The sequence below is a fragment of the Doryrhamphus excisus genome, linkage group LG22, assembly GCF_037039965.1.
Source record: "Doryrhamphus excisus strain RoL-2023G ecotype Guam linkage group LG22, RoL_Dexc_Guam_v1.1, whole genome shotgun sequence".
Classification (NCBI taxonomy): domain Eukaryota; kingdom Metazoa; phylum Chordata; class Actinopteri; order Syngnathiformes; family Syngnathidae; genus Doryrhamphus; species Doryrhamphus excisus.
The window spans coordinates 4,845,838-4,869,847 of record NC_136378.1 but is presented as its reverse complement, the minus strand read 5'-3'; the positions used below and the strand labels follow the sequence as shown (position 1 = coordinate 4,869,847).

The 24,010-nt window shown below is 40.0% G+C and overlaps 1 protein-coding gene across 1 annotated transcript; it reads right to left on the bottom strand.

Annotated features, from left to right (window-relative positions):
• Nucleotides 1-161: 161 nt before the first annotated feature.
• LOC131110539 (long-chain-fatty-acid--CoA ligase 1-like) lies at nt 162-21,545 on the bottom strand. Its single transcript, XM_058063749.2, has 21 exons — nt 21,440-21,545; nt 15,892-16,200; nt 15,707-15,821; nt 13,937-14,001; nt 13,099-13,200; nt 12,923-13,022; nt 12,674-12,849; nt 10,550-10,582; nt 10,412-10,463; nt 10,261-10,334; nt 10,072-10,149; nt 9,844-9,978; nt 9,633-9,767; nt 7,634-7,729; nt 5,515-5,587; nt 5,341-5,429; nt 5,156-5,272; nt 4,918-5,061; nt 2,210-2,314; nt 1,953-2,024; nt 162-913 (listed from the first exon to the last, which is right to left on the bottom strand). The coding sequence occupies exons 2-21, from the start codon at nt 16,084-16,086 to the stop codon at nt 773-775; spliced, it is 2,097 nt and encodes a 698-aa protein (XP_057919732.2). The 5' UTR covers nt 16,087-16,200; nt 21,440-21,545; the 3' UTR covers nt 162-772.
• Between the last annotated feature and the right edge of the window lie 2,465 nt (nt 21,546-24,010).

Here is a 24,010-nt window from a genome sequence, read left to right as displayed (position 1 = left end):
TAGTTCCGGGTTCTACCATTACTGAGGGTGTTTTTCTATGTTTGTGTGTGTGTAAAGCAGGAAGGTCCCACTGAAACACGAAAGGATGCAAATGTTAAAATGTTGTGGAAAAGGACAGCACAAAAACGTTAAATCGTTTGGAACACGAAACTTTGGGTTGTTAGTGTTAACTTTTTTTTTTTAGTTTACCACTTTTTAGTTCCATTTTATTTCCACACATCAAAATACACAATGGGAGACAAAAACAATCCCATGAAGCACACATCACATTTAATATGAAATCAGACATTTCAGTGGATGTGAATGATTTTAAGTCTTATTGGAATGAAATGATAACCCTCATCACATTCACTTCCTCCAGTTCAGTCACAAATATATTAAGACAATTTCTCTTTGTTCTTCACTTCCTGAGGCACAAAGTGTTAATGGGCATAAGGTCATTCACACACCAAAAAGCAAACATATGACTACAAAATATCAATAAAAGTGTTGCATTGAATTTGTTCAGCGGTGCAAGTGATTCATCTTTGCAATTATGAAATATATTTGTTATAATTTGTGTATATTATCACACTCACCTTCCTTTCCCTTTAAAATGTCCTTAATGAAAATATATATATATACGTATATATCAGAAAGGATCTTTGATTCAAGCATAGGAAAATAAATGTACATTCATTTTTATACAATCTTTGTGGAAAAATATCTTGAAATCATCTTCCATTAAAACAAAGTGACACTTGATAGCACGCCGAGGTCCGCTTTTCTTCTTCTACATCTTTATGCCAGCATACAGCTCGTCTAGCTGGGATCGAAAGTATTGTCTCAGTTCATTCCTCTTGGCTTTCAGGGTTGGAGTGAGCAGACCGTTGCTGACTGAGAACATCTCAGTGTGGATGTGTATGGCTTTCACCTGCAACACACAAAAAATACACAACCTGGTTAGTTGCTGGTTCTTGGGACCACGTTGCTATCAGAGAAGTCGTCAATAAACACACGATTTTAAAAGTTATCAAACTATTAAAACAAATCAGAGCAATATATTTGCTCAAGGTGTTAGACTCTAACATTAATGAGGAATAGTCTATATCAGGGGTCTCAAACACGCGGCCCGCGGGCCAAATGTGGCACGCAGGACACTAGTTTGAGGCCCCCGCCTTGATATGAAAGTTTAATGTTAGTGCGGCCCGCGCAAGTTTGATATGGATGCTGTATGGTATCATGTACCCAGAAAAAATTATTACGTTTGATTAATGTTTATGTTAAAGGTTAAATAACTGTTAATAGTTATCCTCCCTATCCGTGTGGAAGTGGTAAGTTTTTGGCTATTTAAGTTTAAAGGAAATAACTATAGTCGTGTTTTGTCATGTCTACAGGACTCTAATAATGCTTTGTTCATTTTAATCTGAAAAATAATTAGTCTACCCACCAACTATATGTGGTTTCCTAAGTTTTTATTATTTGCCGTTTTATTATTATTATTATATTTATTTATTACTGATTGATTTTCTTTATTCTTGATTTGTTTATTTATTTTGTGCAAAAAAATAAAAATTAAGATATTTGAGAACGGTGGAATGTTTTATCAGAGCTTTTATTGTAGAAAATCGGAACCAAAGCACTGAAAAAGTTTGTATATTTTTCTGTTTTTAATAAAAGCATTTTTTTGGGGGGGGGGGGAAACCTGATGCGACCCAGCCTTGCCCAGACCCTAGCTCTAGTGGCCCCCAGGTAAATTGAGTTTGAGACCCCTGGTCTATATCATAGAGTCTATATAGCCAGCAGTTGCCACGCCCCTCTAAATGTGAAAGTTAAGTTTGTGTAGAAGTGACAGCTAAACGTCGTTGCACAACTCTGCTTGTGCTGTGTGTGTGTGTGTGTGAAACAAAAGGTGTAATAATATCAAACAGCGTCATGAGCGAAGCTTGCTAATGTGTGTAGTCTTTGTTTACCTGCTCAAAGGACTTCAGGCCAGACTCCTTTCCGACTCGCACCATGTCCTTCAAGATGGCTGACTTGACATCCTGCAAAGACAAGAAAAGAGGTCACATAACATGTACAGTAATGTGACCTACTGTGCAAAAATGCTGAATGGTTCATACCACCTGGTAGGACTTGCAATTACACAAACACACACACACACACACACACACACACACACACAGCCTATGTCGTTCACTGTGTGTTAAATACTTTTTTCAGGTCTTACCTCTCTGCTACAAAGTGCTTCGTAGCTAGCCTCTATTTCCATGGTCCTCTTAGTCCAATCAGACAGGGAGTCAGGGTCAGGAACCGCCACTGCAACAAGACAAGCCTGTGGAAAAAAAGCCCATACATGAAAGGTAAAGAAAGCAGGGGGTTGATTAATTGCAGTATAGTAGGGGCTTCATTTCATCAAGGTTTAAAGCCTTGAGGGGGCGTGGGACCACAAGCACATGTGCATCGTGCTCAAAATAGACCTACTAGCTAACTAGACCTTCTTAGAGGGTGCAGGTGGGACTCGTTTCATCACTTTTACTGAATTTTGTCAGGGAAAAACAATTAATTAAGAAACTATCACAAAATAAACACATTACTCTACTGCAGCCACAATTTGCAAAAATGTTTAAAAAATAATAATACATCAAACTAAATACAGTAAAGTCTCGTTATATCGATATCGGTTAAAACGAATTACTACTTATTACGATACTATTTTCATTTGCCGGCAAATTTCTAGTCTTTTATGATATAATTAGCTCGGTTAGTACGATACACGGTTATTATGATAATCCGGTTACTACGATGCCCTTTTCATCTCCCACCAGCCAATTTGGTCTGCTTATATCGATACAAAAGCAGCTTAAATCAATCTTTGCTTAAGGATTTCAATACCAAAAAAGAACACGGCGAACGGCTGCTTCCAGTCAACTTTATTTTTCACACTTCCACAACCAGAGTGCAGCACACACAGCGGAAAACACCCGTCCCTCGCGCCTACCCCTCCGGGTGGCAACACTTTCCCTATCGATAGTTCCGGGGTGAATTATGTCCCGGTAACCGGTAATCACTACAGCGTAAGTTTATTTGTATTTGCTGTAGTACAAAATTTATTGTAGTACAAAAGCATGCTAGATACGCAATCCATGAACTCAAGGAGAAAATTACATGCCATATCAAAGATCCGCCCACTTTTAATGCAGTTCGGCGCAGGATCGGATATATGGATAGTCTGGTTATATCGGTATTTTTTCCGACTCCCGAAAATATCGATATAACGAGACTTTACTGTATCAACTTGGCTGATCACAGGGCACACAGCTAGGTGACCCAAGTTCGATTCCACCCTCGGTCATCTCTGTGTAGAGTTTGCATGTTCTCTGTATCTGTGCAGACATGGTCGTACTGGAGTTGGATTTGAAACCGTGTTTATCATTATTTGGACCAGGGTTTTTTTTCAAAATTATCATGAAGCCGTGACCCACTTATTTAAGTCATTTTTATGTTTATTGTTATATTATTTGTATATACTTTGTTTAGGTCAAACCAAGCGGATTCATTTTGCTTTATTTTAGTTTTTAATTACATTATACAGTATTTTGTGTTATATATTAATACTCGATGTATTATTATTTAAAACAATTAATTGCATCTTTTGAAATATGAATACACTTACATGTCCAAAGCACCTTTCAGAGGAATTTACTAAGGCATTTTATCAAGGAAATGAGGAAGAACATGATAACTGCATGCATACAAATAATTTAATCAACTTAATAAGTGTGCAATGAATACTTTATATACCAAAGAGGAAGATGACTAAAACCAAATGAAAATAAAATAGGGTTGTACTGTGGTATTTGGTTAACGCCCACTTATTGGTTCCAAAAAGTTGATATTCATTCATTCATTTTCTACCGCTTATCCTCACGAGGGTACTCCCTAGTAATGTTACATTGAAGAGACATTACCTTAGATTACATTACTTTAATACTGCATTTAGTCCTCCATGACATTGTGAAAACAAGTTCTCCTCCCATTCTGTGTGGAAGTGGTAGGCTTTTGATTCCTTTCTGTTTTTTTTCTTTATTTTTCCCTACTCCATTTGAAACCCTTTCTTAAGTTTAGAATAAATAAATTGGAGGCTAACTAGTTAGCGCGATAGCATGCTAATGCTCAAAGTGGCTGCTGTCTCTTGTGTCCCTGCAGTAATGTGTTGCGAAATGTGTTTTAAACACAGAATCGTAGGAATGTAATGGTGACTATAGGGGTGTTATTTTGTGTCTAGAGTGCTCTAATAATGTTAAAAACTGCATTCATTTGTTCATTTTCTACCGCTTATCGGTTTGCGAGGGTCACGGGGGTGCTGGAGCCTATCCCAACTGTCTTGGGGCGAGAGGCGGGGTACACCCTGGCACCCTGGTGGCCAGCCAATCACAGGGCACATATAGACAAACGACCATTCACACTCACATTCATACCTATGGACAATTTGGAGTCGCCAATTAACCTAGCATGTATGAATGTGAGTGTGAATGGTTGTTTGTCTACAGTATTCATTGCACACTTATTAAGTTGATTAAATTATTTGTATGCATGCAGTTATCATGTTTTTCCTAATTTCCTTGATAAAATGCCTTAATAAATTCCTCTGAAAGGTGCTTTGGACATATAAGTGTATTCATATTTCAAAAGATGCAATTAATTGAATGTTTTTGGAATGTGGGAGGAAACCGGAGTACCCGGAAAAAACCCACGCATGCACGGGATAACAATCTATTATTATTGTTCATTAAAAACATGTTTTAAAAGTCATGGATTAACATAATAATTTTACCCATAGTCCAACTAGGAAATTAAGCCACACCCGTCCCAACTGGAAGGACTTATGGGCTGAATGGGCCCACTGGGATAAAAGGATGGAATCACTGTTCTTACCTGCAGACTGTCCCCATGCACAAAGACCTGTGCCACTGCATCACTTCTTACATAGACATTCTCAATCTTCTCAGGAGCGATGTATTCCCCCTGGGCCAATTTAAAGATATGCTTCTTCCGATCCACGATCTGGAGGGTGCCGTTCTGCAAATACACATTGAAATAATATACATAGTACACAGCTAGACTATATCTAGACAACATGAATCAAACAAGCAGAGTAGTTTGGGATTCCTACAGGAAGCCATTTCCCAATGTCACCGGTGTGAAGCCACCCATCAGCATCAATGGTCTCTGCTGTCTTTTCTGGATCATTCAAGTAACCCAGGAACACGTTGGGACCTTTCACACACACCTACAACAGAGATAAACATACAAATATATATAATAAGTATTGTAAATTATTTTTATGATGACAGTCACCTCTCCTTCGCCGTTCACTGCCAGGTACTTCATCTCTGCCACATCCACCAGTTTGATGTTGTTACAGGGAAGGGGGGCACCCACGTGACCTGAAAGTGAGCTAAGTTTCAGCTAAAAGCAGTTCCTCACTCGGCCTTGCTAAGTGGCATGAAAATCCAATTAGAAGTATCGTACCTGCTGTCCAGTCACCTGGCAAGGTCATGGCGCAACCGGCCGTGCATTCTGTCTGTCCATAGCCTTCATAGAACTGTGTGTTCAAACAAAACCTTCATTAATAGTAATAAAGCTGTCACGATCGGGCACCTGAATTATAAACACAACGGAACAATAGCGGGCAGGTGAGTGTAACCAGAAACTCTAAGAAAGTGGCTACAAAATAAGGGCATGAACCAGGAACTAAGGCATGAAACTAACTAACATCAAACTGTCAGGAAGGCTAACATGTCACATCGTGACAAGAGACAAACTACTTTTAAAGACATTGTTTAGTAATGGTAATGGTAATGGTTTTATTTCATTTTAACATACATCAGATTGCAATTGAATGCATCCCATAATCAGTTCACAGTTCCACATGTCCAAAAGGAGTAGGAAGAAGCAAAGCTTATTAAATCCTACCCCTCCATCTGGTACTTTTACAATCAGTAACTGTTACATTTGTTCACTTCCTGCTTTCCATAATACAGTTTAGGGTTTTTTTTGGTTGTTTTTTTTAATAACGTACCTCATACCGAAGTACAAGGTGATATGAGCATCCAATGCCATAATGGGTACCATAGTAAGTGTCAATATAGTGATATATATAGCACATCATGACTGGTTCAAGACTCTTCATCCTTGTATTTAGCAAACATCAACTGCTTGTATTGTTTCTTGAATTGGCTCATCGTTGTGCATTGTTTGATTTCCTTACTCAATCCATTCCATAGTTTGATTCCACATCCTGAAATGCTATGGCTTTTTAACGTAGTAGAAGTGTTTCAAATGTACTTCTTCCCTGAGATCATATTTCTCCTCTCTTGTAGAGAAGTATTGAATGACATTTTTCGGTAATTGGTTATTTTTAGCCTTATGCATTATTTTAGCTGTTTGAAGATGAACTATATCAGCAAGTTGAAGTATTTGTGATTTTAGAAATAAGGAGTTAGTATGTTCTCTGTAGGCGGCATTATGAATTATCCTTACTGACCTTTTTTGCAGTACATTTAGCTAGTATAGTTATTAGCCCATATTTCCACACAATAAGTAAGATATGGTAGAACCAGAGAGCAATAAAGAGTGTGGAGTGATTTCTGATTGAGAACAAATTTTGCTTTGTTCAATACTGAAATATTTCTGGCCACCTTATGTTGTATATTTGTAATATGAGGTTTCCAGCTCATATTTTCATCTATTGTGATCCCCAGAAATGTATTTTCGTTCACCCTTTCAATGTCCTCACAGTCTATTTGTATTTGCTGGTACGTGTCCTTTCTGCTGTTAACAAACAGCATGATTTTAGTTTTACTTAGATTCAAGGACAATATATTATCATCAAATCATCTTTTTAGTCTCTGACCTTTCTAATGATTTCGTCTGATGTTGTTGTTTACTAAATCAAGTATTATTAAATTCTGAGCAAAAAAAAATGCATATTTAAGCTCAGGTTACACATTTCTTGGCTAAATTAATCATAAAGAGGCTAAATAAAGTATAATACAAAATACATACAATAAATAAGTCCTCCATAAAATGCAATCAAAGCCGTTGTGATGATATACAGTATTCTACACTGGTCAATAATGTTACTGTATGTCGAGTGAGACACACAAGCACCAGACTTGATTAATCCCTAACACGGACTATTGTTGTGGCTGCTGATTCTAACCATTTATGTTGTGTAGTTATGTACAGATACATTTAAAATAGATTGCAGAAGATTAGCTTTAAGTTTGCACTGAAATAACTCCAGTTTCTATGATGATGAGTGCCTTACCAGGAAGTAGGTCGATATTAAGGTTGGGTTATTCTATCTGCACGAACGAATCCGCTCGAGAGACCGTGTGTGTTTTTATACTGCTGTGCGGCGTCTGCTCCCAAACTGCAGGGATCAGTGTAAGTCTACCACTGTACTACAACGAAAGACGTTGGTATTCGACTTCCAACATGGAGACACCGCTTATGTACTGCTTATCCTTTCAGTTTTGCATGTAAGAGATGCCTATATAAATGGCGTCATTATCAGATACTATGTAGTGCATGTACATTGTCAGGACAATCACAAAAATGGGCTAAAAATGAGACCCACGGTTACCTGACATCCCAATGCAGCTCGGAGGAAAGTGAGGACAGTGGAAGAGATGGGGGCTGCTCCGGTTATCATGAGACGTACACGACCTCCAACGCTCGCCTGTGGAAGACAGCACACTGATATTCAACACCTGCACAGCCTCAATCTTATTTACCCTCCTCTTGTGTTAGGGTCGGCACCGACCATTTTTACATCTTAATGCATAAAAAGAATCACATAACATTTGTTTATTGCATTTTAAGGCTTTTTGACTTTGTCAGGAAACTCTATTTCAACAAAATAAAACCAAAAAAAAATAATTTTTACTACATTTTAAAATGGTCTGGTTGAAATTATGACCACTGTATTGTTAGGGTGGGTTTGGACCCGGTTATAATAATATGACTATAAAGCAATATTTTGAGCCCCAACTGAAACCATAAGTGTACAATTAGCCAACACAATGACAACCAGCTCCTCTTCTCATCATGTAAGCTTCAGGGGATTCTCATTTTGACCGCTTTTCCAGTATACCAGCAGAAAAACAAGGTCCAGACATGTGAGGTGAATTCACTCATTTGACTGATGGCTGATTTCACATTTACAATTTGGATCATGGAAAGAATGGCAAGAAGTACAGTGAACCAAGATCTGGACCTGTTCTGCTTTTTCATTTCACTTTATACTAAAGTTCTGTTGCTGAAAACAATCACTTTTTATACCTTTTCTTCACATTATTAATATATATGGGTCAAAATTCACCCCAACACCATAGATGTTTCTTTAGTGATTAATACTAAAATGACAAAATAAATCAAACTAATTGATTTAAGAGATATGTTCTATAGCCCTCAGTAATAGCCAGGTAACAAAAGAACCTTCAATTTATTAATATGATTCTTTTGAGGTTCATTTGACCATTTTTGGAAATTGAAATGGAGGGGTATAGTGACAAAAAAAAGGCCAAAAGTATTAAAACCAAAATTTTCATGTATGAGGAAGCCTAAGAAGGTAACCAAGACATGAGAAGCAAATTTGATGGTTATTGTTTTTAGTGTATTTTATAGCTGATTTAATACATGGGTCAAAACCGACCCGTTAACATAAGACATGATACCAGAAAGCTAACACAAGAGGAAGGTTAATGTAACATGACAAATATAAGTATATGTTCATAACCACTTATGACAGGGATGCAAATTGATTTCATGCGGAAATAGTATCCTTTTATCGGTGACGTAGCCTTGTGTTGATATTCGATGCAACTGTGACATTGCTTCCTGGCAGGAAGGGTTAGGGTAAGTTCACTTTAAGCATTTTTTTTGTTCATTTACAGCTGAACACAAAATGGACCTCAATGTATGAATAACAAACACAATGTACAACAAGTAGACATTGGTCCCTCATCCATCCATCCAACCCTCCAGCCAATCACAGGGCACATATAGACAAACAACCATTCACACTCACATTCATACCTATGGACAATTTGGAGTGGCCAATTAACCTAGAATGTTTTTTGGAATGTGGGAGGAAACCGGAGTACCCGGAGAAAAAACACACATGCACGGGGAGAACATGCAAACTCCACACAGAGATGGCCGAGGGTGGAATTGAACCCTGGTCTCCTAGCTGTGAGGTCTGCGCACTAACCACTTGACCGCCGTGCCGCCCATTATTAGTCCAAAATATTAGTAATACAAGTCATATGTAGTATTCTGTTATAGTAATAGTAATGTTACATTCTCCTCCCATTCCATGTGGAAGTGGTATGTTTTGGCTCCGAGACCCGAGTTCAATTCTACCCTTGGCCATCTCTGTGTGGGGTTTGCATGTTTACAAAATAAGAAGCCAAAACATACCACTTCCACATGGAATGGGAGGAGAATGTAACATTACTATTACTATAACTTGGCTTCTTATTTTGTATACATGCAAACCCCAATTTTTGCTTTTTGTCAAAAAAATCAAAAATTTTGATTTTTGTTACCTGTTATTGGGGAAAATGGCAGCTTCAACTAACCTGGACCTTGTTGAAGACCAGTCGATCCCAGATGCTGTCCCTCCTCATAAGACCTTTGGACATCTCCTCCTCCTTCTTCCTGTATGCAAAATCCAGCAACCAGCGCTTCATAGGAGTGTTGGCCTGCCTAAAGATCTAGCGAGATACATTTTTTTGGTAAATACAGTAAACGATGGAACAGACGTGAAGTCCCTTTACTGAGCTAACCCACCTTATCATACATTCGGTTTAGGAGTCGAGGTACCACAGGGAATAAAGTAGGTTTCAGTGTATTGATGTCATCCATCAGCAGACGAATATCACCCTGGAAATATCCAATTCTTGCTCCCAGAACTATTATCACTCCCTGAACATCAGAAGAAAAAATCGCTTGAGAATACAACAGCAATACTAATCTTGTAATGAATGAAGTGAAAGTTTTCCAAGTGAAAACAACTACCTGTACAACTCTCTCAAACATGTGAGCCAAGGGAAGAAAGGAAATATGGACATCCATGGGACCCAGTGGACAGCTGACCTAACACACACACACATGGAGGCGTACACACATGTGTATATGTGATTGCCAGATGTATTGTTACCACTTTCCTCCAATGTCCTTCAATTGTAAATGTAATCTGCATCTCACCTGGGTGAGTTTAATGAAGGCTGAGCAGTTGGATACAATATTTCCATGTGTCAACATGGCTCCCTTGGGGTTCCCTGAAACCACAAATCGAAAGTTACATCAACATCTTGGTAGTGTGTGTGTGTGAGTGTGTACAGTATATGAGTATTACCCGTTGTTCCACTTGTAAAGCAGATGATTGCCAAGTCGTCAGGCTGGGGGGGCTAGAGACATTAAAACAAAACACATAATTATAGCGCCTTATTACTATTGCCTGTTGAAAAAGTGTAAGAGGATAATGGCCACTTACCACTGGTCGGCGATAGTGAGCCTTTCCAATTGCCTGCCCAACAAGAAAACAAAGAATAGTTCAAAATAAACAAAAAAACAATAATAGGTAGAGTAGATCCCCTGCACAGCGGTCATGTGCAGACCTCACAGCTAGGAGCCAAGGGTTCAATTCCACCCTGCTATCTCAATGTGGAGTTTGCATGTTCTCCCTGTGCATGCGTGGGTTTTCTCCGGGTAAAAAACATGCTAGGTTAATTGCCGACTCCAAATTGTCCATAGGTATGAATGTGAGTGTGAATGGTTGTTTGTCTATATGTGCCCTGTGATTGGCTGGCCACCAGTCCAGGGTGTACCCCGCCTCTCGCCCGAAGACAGCTGGAATAGGCTCCAGCACCCCCCGCGACCCTCGTGAGGATAAGCGATAGAAAATGAATGAAAAGTAGAGTAGATCCCTTCTATTTTGACAGGGATCCACTCTCAGACTGCCTGCGAATGGCGAAAAAACCCTGAGTAATTAAGGCTAACACAGCAAACTAAAATGCCCTCACTTACGGTGCAACTGAAGAAAGTGTGAAACACACAATCTAACGCTTATACGCAAAAACACATACTATGTATATTGAAAAATATATGAAAAGTATACTGGTTAACTTCCTGTTGGGGCAATGTGCGCGTACATGCCTCCCAGCATGCATTGCAGGTTGTATGTTGTATGTAGGGGGTGTCTAGATACAGTTGTGCCTTGGTTAACATCATTAATTAGTTTCAGAAGGTCCGACTTTAACCAAAACAGACTCTAACCAAAGAAAAATTTCCCACAAAATAATGTAAATCAAATGAATACGTTCCAGACACCTGACGTACATTTCGTAAACAATTATTACAGTTATACATATATTAGAAAATGATGACAATTGGCGACTGAATGTACAACTAAACATTTAACTTCACGTTTATTTACTTTTGTTCTCAATTCACAAAATACCACAAAATTAAAACATTATTCAACTGCAACCACAATAAGAGAGGCGGCCTGGACTGGTGGCCAGCCAATCACAGGGCACATATAGACAAACAACCATTCACACTCACATTCATACCTATGGACAATTTGGAGTCGCCAATTAACCTAGCATGTTTTTGGAATGTGGGAGGAAACCAGAGAACCCAGAAAAAACCCACGCATGCACGGGGAGAACATGCAAACTCCACACAGAGATGGCCGAGAGTGGAATTGAACACTAGTCTCCTAGCTGTGAGGTCTGCACGCTAACCACTCGACCGCCGTGCAGCCTGGTCTTTTATATTCATTCATTTTCTACCGCTTTTTCCTCATGAGGGTCGCGGCTGGAGCCTATCCCAGCTGTCTTCGGACGAGAGGCGGGGTACACCCTGGATTGGTGGCCAGCCAATCACAGGGCACATATAGACAAACAACCATTCACACTCACATTCATACCTATGGACAATTTGGAGTGGCCAATTAACCTAGCATGTTTTTTACCCGGAGAAAACCCACGCATGCACGGGGAGAACATGCAAACTCCACACAAGAGATGGCCGAGGTTGGAAATGAACTTGGGTCTCCTAGCTGTGAGGCCTGCGTGCTAACCACTCTTCCGCCGTGCAGCCGAGTCTTTCATATCTCACATAAAAAAAGGACTTTTGAACTTTTAACTAGTTAAAAACTGAAAACGGTGAACTATGAACGTGAACTATTCATATTTATACTGTGCGAACTGAACTTTGAACTAGCTCAAGAGAACTGTGAAGTTACACAACACTGCTGAAATGACGCTCTTCTCTTTAAGGCGTCTTGCTACGGTCCATCGCCTTTCTTTTTTGTGCGGTCCGTGTACTTTGTTACGTCATGTATCTCTCTCATGCACAGCATATCTGATATAAATAAACACTGTTGCCATAAAATGGTACCCACAGCCCACAATGGGAGGCATCTATTCAGTGTCCTCATAAGATTCGATGTCATTAATTAAGTACAGGAAGTGACCATGTGCAAGCAGAGAGCGCTAGCGAGTAGTCATTCCGAGAGTGCAAAGAGGATGTTTTTTATGCATGCTGATCCTGGTTTTTATGTGCACCGATTTGGGAATTATATTGATGCCATAAAAAGCCCTGCGCTCACCTCCATGACATGCAGGCTCATGATGTCGATTCCAGCCTGCTTGCCTCTGCTGACAAGATCCTCACCGGGCGTCTCCATGACAACAATGCTCTTAACCGTGTGTTTCCTGTCCTTTACGCAGTCAAGTACCAGGTTGACTTTATCTGCTACATCACATACTATGGTTGCGATGGAAGCTGCGAGAACGAAGGCAACAAATAACATGGAGTTACAGTCATGTAGAAATGTAATATGTGATTTTGTTAGAACCTTTGTCAATAATGTAGTTGATGGCTTCTACTCCGAGCGTGTCATACAGAGGAACTGCCACTAGGGAGTATGTGTAGCATGCTAATTCAGCTATGGTCCACTAAAAAAAAAAAAACACTATGATGATTAACATTTCTTGAAGTATTACTCAAAGGTGACAAGGCTAACATTCCTACCTCTGGTCTGTTTTGAGAGAAAATGCCAATGTTGGGGTCGGAGGTCTTGGAATGTTGCTTGTGAAGGAAAGCAGAACCAAGATTTTCGGTTCTCTCCAAGACCTGAAACACAATCCCGCATATACAGTACAATATCTCATTCATTTGACGCTGTCTAAAGTTTTCCACCAAAAACATTCAAATTATCAGATCCATCCATTTTCTACCCCGCTTCCTCTCACTGTGGTCGTGAGTATGCTGGAGCCTTCCAAATTATCCCCTGAATTAAAATCATATTCTTGACCTTCTTTTCACGGTGGAATTCAACCCAAAATGAAAGTTTGCTTGTACTTCAAAGATGCTGACTCATCCACCCGAAAACATCCATCCATCCATCCATCCATTTTCTACACCGTTTATCCTCACTAGGGTCGCGGGCATGCTGGAGCCTATCCCAACTGTCTTCGGGCGAGAGGCGGGGTACACCCTGGACTGGTTGCCAGCCAATCACAGGGCACATATAGACAAACAACCATTCACACTCACATTCATACCTATGGACAATTTGGAGTCGCCAATTAACCTAGCATGAGAACATGCAAACTCCAAACAGAGATGGCCGAGGGTGGAATTGAACCCTTGTCTCCTAGCTGTGAGGTCTGGGCGCTAACCACTCGACCGCGGTGCAGCCAATAAGGTAAATATGCAAAAAAAATAAAAAGGGTCATCACAAGATTTTGATTATAAATGTATATGTTCCGTAGGATGGCCACAATAAAAGGCCAATTCAGATGTGCAGTTTCACTATGTTGTTTTTTGTGCTTTCTTTCAGCTCAGCAGCAGCCTAACTGAGTCTTACCTCTTGGTAGGTCATCCATTCATAGGGACAATTAGGTTTCCTGGATCCCAGAAAGGGGCCGTTATCTAAAGGAAAAGTAGAACAAAGTTTTTTTAAATACACAGCCAAGGTTTACAATTTGACCGAATTCGTATTCGGTTGTTGAGAACCAGGGCTTTATCGGAAATTGCAGGAGGTCATTACTCAATATAACAGTCTGACTCACGGTGTCATCTTACAAAGAACACTAAGCTCATCACACAGCAACTTAACACTCGAAAGACATAACTAATAAATACACAAAACTGTACCAATATGAATTTAAAATAAAAAAAACATTCAAAAGTTTTCCCATAATGTTCAGTATTTCATTTGAGCAAAGCATTTCATTGAGGACAAACGTCAACCAAAATGGATGGATGGCGCTGCAATGATTCAACTGCAACAACCATTCACACTCACATTCATACCTATGGACAATTTGGAGTCGCCAATTAACCTAGCATGTTTTTGGAATGTGGGAGGAAACCGGAGTACCCGGAGAAAACCCACGCATGCATGGGGAGAACATGCAAACTCCACACAGAGATGGCCAAGGGTGGAATTGAACCATGGTCTCCTACCGCCGTGGGCGACCACCGTGCCGCCCATTATTAGTCCAAAATATTAGTAATACAAGTCATATGTCATATTCTGTTGTAGTAATAGTAATGTTACATTCTCCTCCCATTCCATGTGGAAGTGGTATGTTTTGGCTTCTTATTTTGTCAGTCAGGACTGCATGGTGAGCGAGTGATTAGCATGCAGGCCTCACAGCTAGGAGACCCGAGACCCGAGTTCAATTCCACAGAGATGGCCGAGGGTGGAATTGAACCCTGGTCTCCTAGCTGTGAGGTCTGCGCGCTAACCACTCGACCGCCATGCCGCCCATTATTAGTCCTAAATATTAGTAATACAAGCCATATGTAGTATTCTGTTATAGTAATAGTAATGTTACATTCTCCTCCCATTCCATGTGGAAGTGGTATGTTTTGGCTTCTTATTTTGTCAGTCAGGACTGCATGGTGAGCAAGTGGTTAGCATGCAGGCCTCACAGCAAGGAGACCCGAGACCCGAGTTCAATTCCACAGAGATGGCCAAGGGTGGAATTGAACCCTGGTCACCTAGCTGTGAGGTCTGCGCGCTAACCACTCTTCCGCCGTGCCGCCCATGATTAGTCCAAAATATTAGTAATACAAGCCATATGTAGTATTCTGTTATAGTAATAGTAATGTTACATTCTCCTCCCATTCCATGTGGAAGTGGTATGTTTTGGCTTCTTATTTTGTCAGTCAGGACTGCATGGTGAGCAAGTGGTTAGCATGCAGGCCTCACAGCAAGGAGACCCGAGACCCGAGTTCAATTCCACAGAGATGGCCAAGGGTGGAATTGAACCCTGGTCACCTAGCTGTGAGGTCTGCGCGCTAACCACTCTTCCGCCGTGCCGCCCATGATTAGTCCAAAATATTAGTAATACAAGTCATATGTAGTATTCTGTTATAGTAATAGTAATAGTAATGTTACATTCTCCTCCCATTCCATGTGGAAGTGGTATGTTTTGGCTTCTTATTTTGTCAGTCAGGACTGCATGGTGAGCAAGTGGTTAGCATGCAGGCCTCACAGCTAGGAGACCCGAGTTCAATTCCACAGAGATGGCCGAGGGTGGAATTGAACCCTGACATCCACTGTCAGTTTCTGTGATATGAAATCCATGTGAGGTGTGATTGTGTCCGTTGCATGAAAATGACTTACTGGATACGCGAGTTCCTCTCAGAAAGAACTCGTACATTGTTTGTGCGTCGTCAAAGAGATGTGTCATCAGGGTGTCTCCATTCAGTAGAACTGATTGGTGTGCCAACTCTCCTCCCTGAAATCACATGTTTAAAAAACAAAACGTACACTCACCGGGGGAATAGTTTCGATGACTAGAAACTCACCGGAATCTCCACCGACTGCATCTGGAGGTCACAAATGGGCGGCAGGGCTTTTGGTCGGCTGGCCATGTAATAAGTCGTTGCAGCCGCCACCGCCCCTATGCTGATCACCGTGGATCTGGATAGACCCCTGAGGTACTGACAGACATTATCCACATCTGGCAAAGTCAGCTTTGGTAGAAAATCCTGGCTGAACATGGTGCTGCTTGGTGGAGTGGTTAAAGAGTGGGGTGAAGGTTGCCTCTGAAGGTCGGAGTGCTTCTACAACCTGAGTTAAAGGAGTGTATGGAACTCTTCAGGTCAGGACTGGACCTGGAAGGGAGGAAATGAGTCCTTGTAGCCCGTGTAAAAGCACATTTTTAGAACATGTTACAGTTGTTACACTACAAAGAATTTGCAGTACACTTGCTGTATTTGACACAGTGATACAGGATATTATCAATCAATCAAACTTTATTTGTAGAGCACTTTTCATACATATATGGAACGCAAAGTGCTTTACACACACACACACACACACACAAGAAGTTTGTTTGCCTGAGTACAGAGGAACCAGTTCAGGAAGCGCTGCCATCTGCGCTGGGGGCTGCCCAGGCCATGATGCTGCAACTCAGGGGGCCACCACACAACAGGTAGGCAGGGGACCCACAGTGCCACCCCAGCCACCCCAGTCGATAAGCCCCACGAGAGCCCCCAACCGAGAACAGCCCCCAGCGCAGAGAGCCCCCACTGAGGAAACACTGGATATATGGGATAAGAAATATAAAAAACATAAAATAGGTGGCACGGCGGACGAGTAGTTAGCACGCAGACCTCACAGCGAGGAGACAAGGGTTCAATTCCACCCTCGGCCATCTCTGTGTGGAGTTTGCATGTTCTCCCCGTGCATGCGTGGGTTTTCTCCGGGTACTCCGGTTTCCTCCCACATTCCAAAAACATGCTAGGTTAATTAGCGACTCCAAATTGTCCATAGGTATGAATGTGAGTGTGAATGGTTGTTTGTCTATATGTGCCCTGTGATTGGCTGGCCACCAGTCCAGGGTGTACCCCGCCTCTCGCTCGAAGACAGCTGGGATAGGCTCCAGCACCCCCGCAAGCCTTGTGAGGAAAAAGCGGCAGAAAATTAATGAATGAATGAAAACATAAAATAAGAATATAGTAAGTATATATAGAAATAAACATTCATTCATTCATTTTCTACCGCTTTTTCCTCACAAGGGTCGCAGGGTTGCTGGAGCCTATCCCAGCTGTTTTCGGGCGAGAGGCGGGGTACACCCTGGACTGGTCGCCAGCCAATCACAGGGCAATAGAAATAAACAAAAAACATAAAAGTGAAATATATAAGAACATTAATAAAAATTAAAATAAGCATGTGTAAAACTATAAAAATGTTTTGGTTAAGATCCAAAACAAAAAGTATAGGGTATAAAATAACCATTAGTCAAGTTCAAAGGTTAAAAAAAGGGTATACTAAAAGCAAGAGTTAAAAGCTAAATTAAATAAGTGGGTCTTGAGCCTATTTTTAAAAATCTCAACGTTCTTGATATTAAATGGTTTAGTTCAGTGTTTCCCAAAGGACTGCTGTCTACCTGTGGTGTTGGGTAACATCTAATTTGCATAAATGGTCATGACAACATTAACACCGATAAACATGGGATTCCACGCTACTAAGTAATAAATGTATGCATGATCGGTAGGTATCAAATCCAATTTGGTAATTGCTGTTATTCAGAGCTGCAATGTCAGAATTAGAAAGTGTTTTTTTTTTTTTTATCGGGACACTAAATTCTGCACTCACCTCTAACAAGCAGCACGATGTTGCTCCTTCTGCAACAACACTCTCCCTTTCTTTCTGCTAAGGATGTATTTGGAGCCGCCTTTTATTGCACCGATGATCACTGTCTGTTTTTTTAAGTTATACATTTGTTTTTATAAAGTGATGAGTAATCTCAGCTAATCTACCAATCAAAGGTCAGGCCACAACCAATGAGTGACAATGAGTCGGATTGATTGAAAAGATTCAAGATGGATAACATCAACAAAGACCAAAAGGTTTTCACTCGAGCCTTTTTGTGCTTTCACTCCTTGTTTAATGGCTATTTGAATCTTAACTTTAAACATGCTTTGAAAAAAAAGGCAAAAGAAAAAGCTGATCAGCCCACTGAACTTTCCTCTAGTAGCCTACAACCTCTGTGGTCAGCTGAGATGAGTGGACAGAAGAGATAACAATGATCACCACAGGAAACAATGCACCATTGAAATGTATGGACTACTACTATGGAGTACAGCAACAGTTAAATCATAAACATAAGCTTCATACATTCTTTTGAGCACAGATTTATGATGTAATCGCTAAGTATTTCACAGTACAAACAAACATACTGTACAAAGCTACCATCCAAATCTGTGGAATAAGGATTACAGTAGTTGAGTTGGTGCTTTGGGTAGAATTCTCTCATACTGGCTGCTATGTTGTTCAACATGATGAAATAATCCTTCATTTTCATACTCAATTGGTTCCAGATAAATATCCACAGAGTAGGAATCCTTATTTATAAATGGAATATTTTCATAGTTACGTATAGCATAGACAACCTGTTTACAACCTTCTCAATATGGCTTTAACGTGTTTTTAGATTGCTCTATATTTTTGCTTTCAAAATAACAAATTTGGAGGTATGGACTAAAAAAACACAACCATGCGATGGCTTAAGTATAATTAGACAAATAGAGTATTGTTTTCCTAAAGTTAGGCATTCCAAATGTGTGCCATTCGGAGAATCAGGGGTCTCAAACACGCGGCCCCTGGGCCAATTGTGGCCCGCAGGACACTAGTTTGAGGCCCCCGCCTTGATATGAAAGTTTAATGTTAGTGCGGCCCGATGCTGTATGGTATCATGTACCCAGAAAAAATGATTACGTTTGATTAATGTTCATGTTAAAGGTTAAATAACTGTTAATAGTTATCCTCCCTATCCGTGTGGAAGTGGTAAGTTTTTGGCTATTTAAGTTTAAAGGAAATAACTTGGAGGCTACCGTTTAGGTCACTAGCTCTCTAGTTAGCGAGTTAGCATGTGTCTCAAGACCCTGCAGTTGCGCAATATGTTGTAAATAAAAAGAGTATAAATGTGACTATAGTCGTGTTTTGTCATGTCTACAGGGCTCTAATAATGCTTTGTTCATTTTAATCTGAAAAAAATAATTTGTCTACCCACCAACTATAAGTTTTTTGCCGTTTTATTATTATTATTATATATTATTTATTACTGATTTATTTTTTCTTTCTTTCTTTATTCTTGATTTGTTTATTTATTTTTCATCTTATTTTGTGCAGAAAAATAAAATTAAGATATTTGAGAACAGTGGAATGTTTTATCAGAGCTTTTATTGTAGAAAATCGGAACCAAAGCACTGAAAAAGTTTGTATATTTTTCTGTTTTTAACAAATTTAATACGTTTTTATTTTTTTTGGAAAACCTGATGCGGCCCAGCCTTGCCCAGACCCTAGCTCCAGTGGCCCCCCAGGTAAATTGAGTTTGAGACCCCTGATCTACATACATCAAAATACAACAACCAATACAATACAATAAAATACAATGCAAACAAACAACCCAGATTAAGCACAGCAAGTGAAGACTGGGGCTGGAGCTGGTCATCGGTTTGATGCACAGATCTAAAACCTTGCTTTTTAATGCACAAGACTAGACACACACAAACTAAAAAGCACGTCTAAAAACCTCAAGGTAGGGCTTAACTAGAAGAAACTGATGTTTGGGTTGGTCACCTGTTCAGACACAGTCTCAAGTTCTTGTTTTTTTTAATGCACAAGATTAGACACATGCAATCCAGAAAATTATATGTAAATGTTACACTTAGGGGGGAAAAGTGGGCTAATAAATTGACAATAAAAGCATAAATACTGCGGATTTCAGAAAACAACAGATGGAATGATACAGCACTCTACAAGAAGCAATGAAGTCTGGAAAATTCATTCATTCATTTTCTCCCGCTTTTTCCTCACAAGGGTCGCGGGGGTGCTGGAGCCTATCCCAGCTGTCTTTGGGCGAGAGGCGAGGTACACCCTGGACTGGTGGCCAGCCAATCACAGGGCACATATAGACAAACAACCATTCATACTCACATTCATACCTATGGACAATTTGGAGTCGCCAATTAACCTAGCATGTTTTTGGAATGTGGGAGGAAACCGGAGTACCCGGAGAAAACCCACGCATGCACGGGGAGAACATACAAACTCCACACAGAGATGGCCAAGGGTGGAATTGAACCCTGGTCTCCTAGCTGTGAGGTCTGTGCGCTAACCACTAGACTGCCGTGCCGCCCATCTGTAAAATTAAATAATAAAAAAAATCCAAAAATTGTTACAACTATAATGATGAAAATGGTAATATTAATGATGATTATAATAATGGTGATTACAATAACAATAATAATGGTAATAATGATAAAGATTATAACAATAATGATAACAATAATAATATTACAATGATAATAATAACGGGGAAAACAAGACTGTGGCATGTCAGCCTACTCCTTTTGGGCTTGTGATCAGATAGTTGAATACAAATGTAAATAATGGATTATATTTTGTTATATTTATATTTTAGTTATATTTTGAATGATGTAAGAAATGCACTGTAATGTTTCATATATTTGCCCAAATAAAAAAAACAACAATAAAAAAAAACCTTGATTACACTCATGTTCACTAACTCCATATAGATGTAACCAATGCTGTTAACAATTTGACTTACAATATTCAACCCAGTGTTTCACATACATGCTAATTTATTTCTGGTTGCCTGCCACAAACTGATTTTGTATTATTTATATATACACCATTCATTATAATGACATAACTTCATTACACTCCAAATCCAAGCCACTTTGTCACAAATACATTGCGAGTTCTGTGTGAAACCAATACATTAAAAGGTCAGAATATAAACCTGAATTACGTGAATTGGAACCGGAAATGTCGTTCTAACCAAAAACTAGTCCATTTTGTAAATATCAAGCGCATCCTAAGACCACGTGACTCCTGTCAGCCAATCAGAGACGAGTGACCTTTCGTCAAAACCGTAGGTGAATAGTTCAGAGTGCGTTATGTTTGATGTCATCCTATGAGGAAGTGTGCGGGCAGCCGCAAGCACTGCAACTGCAATGCAATGAAGTATTTTAAAACCCAATGTTAACCGTCACTCAAGCACAACTTTGACCGAAGAGACTCTCTGAAGCGCAATTTAACTTAGCAAACAACAACATTACATTATTATTAAGCGTATTTGTGAAAAAAAATGCAATAGGGCAGTTAGAAATTTAGTAGTAACGGAATTTCCGACAGCAATTAAAATGTCACAGTTGTGCTGACATTTCGGCACGTGGGACTACTTTTATTTTTAAAACGCAAACTCAAGCATGAACGTTATATTGTTTTAAAAAAAACAATTAAAAGTTGTCATCGATACTATTTGGCGGCGTGTTTGGCTTGCAGTGTTTGTAAAATGAAACGCTTTTGGGAAGTTCCCACCTGTTAGCAGTAGTTCTCCCCCGGCTTCTTCTGGCTTGACTACGAGCACGCAGCTTTGAGTGGGAGGGTCAGAAAATTCAACTTCCGGTCAAACGTTTCACAATAAAACATGCGTTCAGTGTGACCTAAAAAAAAAACCTGAGTAAAAACCAGTTGGGTGTTTATATTACTAAAATTAAAACATATACAGTAGTCCCTCCTTTATTGCAATTATTTGGGCCCGATAAGTGAGGAATACACACTGCGTCTTTTGGATGCGTTATATTTCTATTTGTTTATTTTGCCATTTTAATGCTTGAAAATGCTTAAGATGAAAATATCCAACCAATATCCACAATTAGAAGTTACCACCAACTAATGCTGATAGGTTTTAGGCCTTGGCTGACGTCTCCATTTCAATAGTTTTTTTTTTGTCCCCCCCAAAATGAACAAATATGGGCCCATGGCTCAACTATTGACAAACTGTTGGTTCTTTGTTTATGAAATTGCTTTAAACTTTGGAACCAGATGTTGGCTACATGTTACTGCCGGGCTGAGCAAAAACAATGGAGTGTAAAGCTCCTCTGTGGTCAAAGGTCCAATCAGTGCTGCTTAAATCGACTTATCTGTGACAGCTTGCAAGATAAAACGTCTACAATCACAGCTTGCAGTGGTGTTGCGTCAATCAAGTTAGTTCCATGCTCTTTTCCTCAGAACCTGTTGGTCCATTAGGCATTGTAGGCGGCGTGGAAAAACATTTTTCCACATAATTAATTAATGATTGATTGCTGGTTCATTCTTGACTACGGCCTATTAATAGTCCATTCATTCATTCATTCATTTTCTACTGCTTTTTCCTCATAAGGGTTGTGGGGATGCTGGAGCCTATCCCAGCTGTCTTTGGATTGGACTGGTGGCCAGCCAATTGTCCAGCCAATCACAGGGCACATTTAGACAAACAACCATTCACACTCACATTCATACCTATGGACAATTTGGAATCGCTAATTAACCTAGCATGTTTTTGGAATGCGGGAGGAAACCGGAGTACCCGGAGTAAACCCACGCATGCTCCAACCTAACTCCACACAGAGATGGCCGAGGGTGGAATTGAACTCTGGTCTCCTAGCTGTGAGGTCTGCGCGCTAACCACTCGACCGCCGTGCCACCCCTTATTAGTCCAAAATATTAGTAATACAAGTCATATATAGTATTCTGTTATAGTAATGTTACATTCTCCTCCCATTCCATGTGGAAGTGGTATGTTTTGGCTTCTTATTTTGTCAGTCAGGACTGCACGGTGAGTGAGTGGTTAGCATGCAGACCCAAGTTCAATTCCACCCTTGGCCATCCAAAAACATGCTAGGTTAAATAGCCACTCTAAATTGTTTGTCTATTTGTGCCCTGTGATTGGCTGGCCACCAGTCCAGGGTGTACCCCCACCTCTCGCCTGAAGACAGCTGGGATAGGCTCCAGCACCCCCGCAACCGTCGTGAGGAAAAGCGGTAGAAAATGAATGAATGAATGTTACATGCTCCTCCCATTCCATGTGGAAGTGGTATGTTTTGGCTTCTTATTTTGTCAGTCAGGACTGCATGGTGAGCGAGTGGTTAGCATGCAGGCCTCAGAGCTAGGAGACCCGAGACCCAAATTCAATTCCACCCTCGGCCATCTCTGTGTGGAGTTTGCATGTTCTCCCCGTGCATGCGTGGGTTTTCTCCGGGTACCATGTGATCGACCCATATAAAGTTTGATAGTACAAGGAACTTCCCCAACGCTAACAGTGTGTTATGTCTTATTATTGCTTATCATGTCTACTATATTGGACAATATGACTATAGGGGTGTTATTTAATAATCACAGGGCTCTAATGTTAAAATCTAGTCATAAATGTTTTTTTATGCCATCTACAAAAATATTCCATCAATAAATATTGCATCCAACTTCATGGGAATTCACCTATCGGGGTCAGGACTGAAACCAATTAACCGTGATAAACGAGGGTCAACTGTTCATTAAAACGTGTTATGATGGAATTTTTAAAATGAAAAATGCCAGCATCAAATTCAAATATTTCAAAGTACTGCACAGTCAGTTATATAGCATTTCCATAAGCTCACAAAAATGATAATTTTTCATATAAAACAAGCACATTAGTTTGGAAGTTCATTCGCATGCATTTATTTGTTGTAAAAACAAGTGAACATGTAATCAGTGCATTTATTAACGACTATGACACAAAAGGAGTTTCACATCTGCAGGTGGTCCTCGGTTTACAGATTTCCGTGTTACAATCTTTTGTGGTTATGAACGTGGTCCCGTCAATTCATTAAAAAAAATGTAGTTTGGTCTACAACAGGGGTCTCAAACTCAATTTACCTGGGGGCCACCGGAGCTAGGTTCTGGGTGAAGCCGGGCCGCATCAGGTTTAAAAAAAAAAAAAAAAAAAACGCATTTATTAAAAACTGGAAAAAAAAAAACTATCTTCAATGCTTTTGCTTCTGCTATACCCTACACTTTTTCAGTACTTTGGTTCCGGTTTTCCACACCAAAATATCTGATAAAACATTCCACTGTTCTCAAATATCTTCA

What these genes read in the sequence shown, in the direction of transcription:
- LOC131110539 (XM_058063749.2), bottom strand. Translation starts at nt 16,086, where the DNA reads ATGTTCAGCCAGGATTTTCTACCAAAGCTGACTTTGCCAGATGTGGAT. An exon ending in GAGAGGAACTCGCGTATCCA is followed by an intron (nt 14,002 to 15,706) that starts GTAAGTCATTTT and finishes CTTTTCCTTTAG; the next exon opens with ATAACGGCCCCTTTCTGGGA. An exon ending in TGGTCTTCAACAAGGTCCAG is followed by an intron (nt 7,730 to 9,632) that starts GTTAGTTGAAGC and finishes TGTCTTCCACAG; the next exon opens with GCGAGCGTTGGAGGTCGTGT.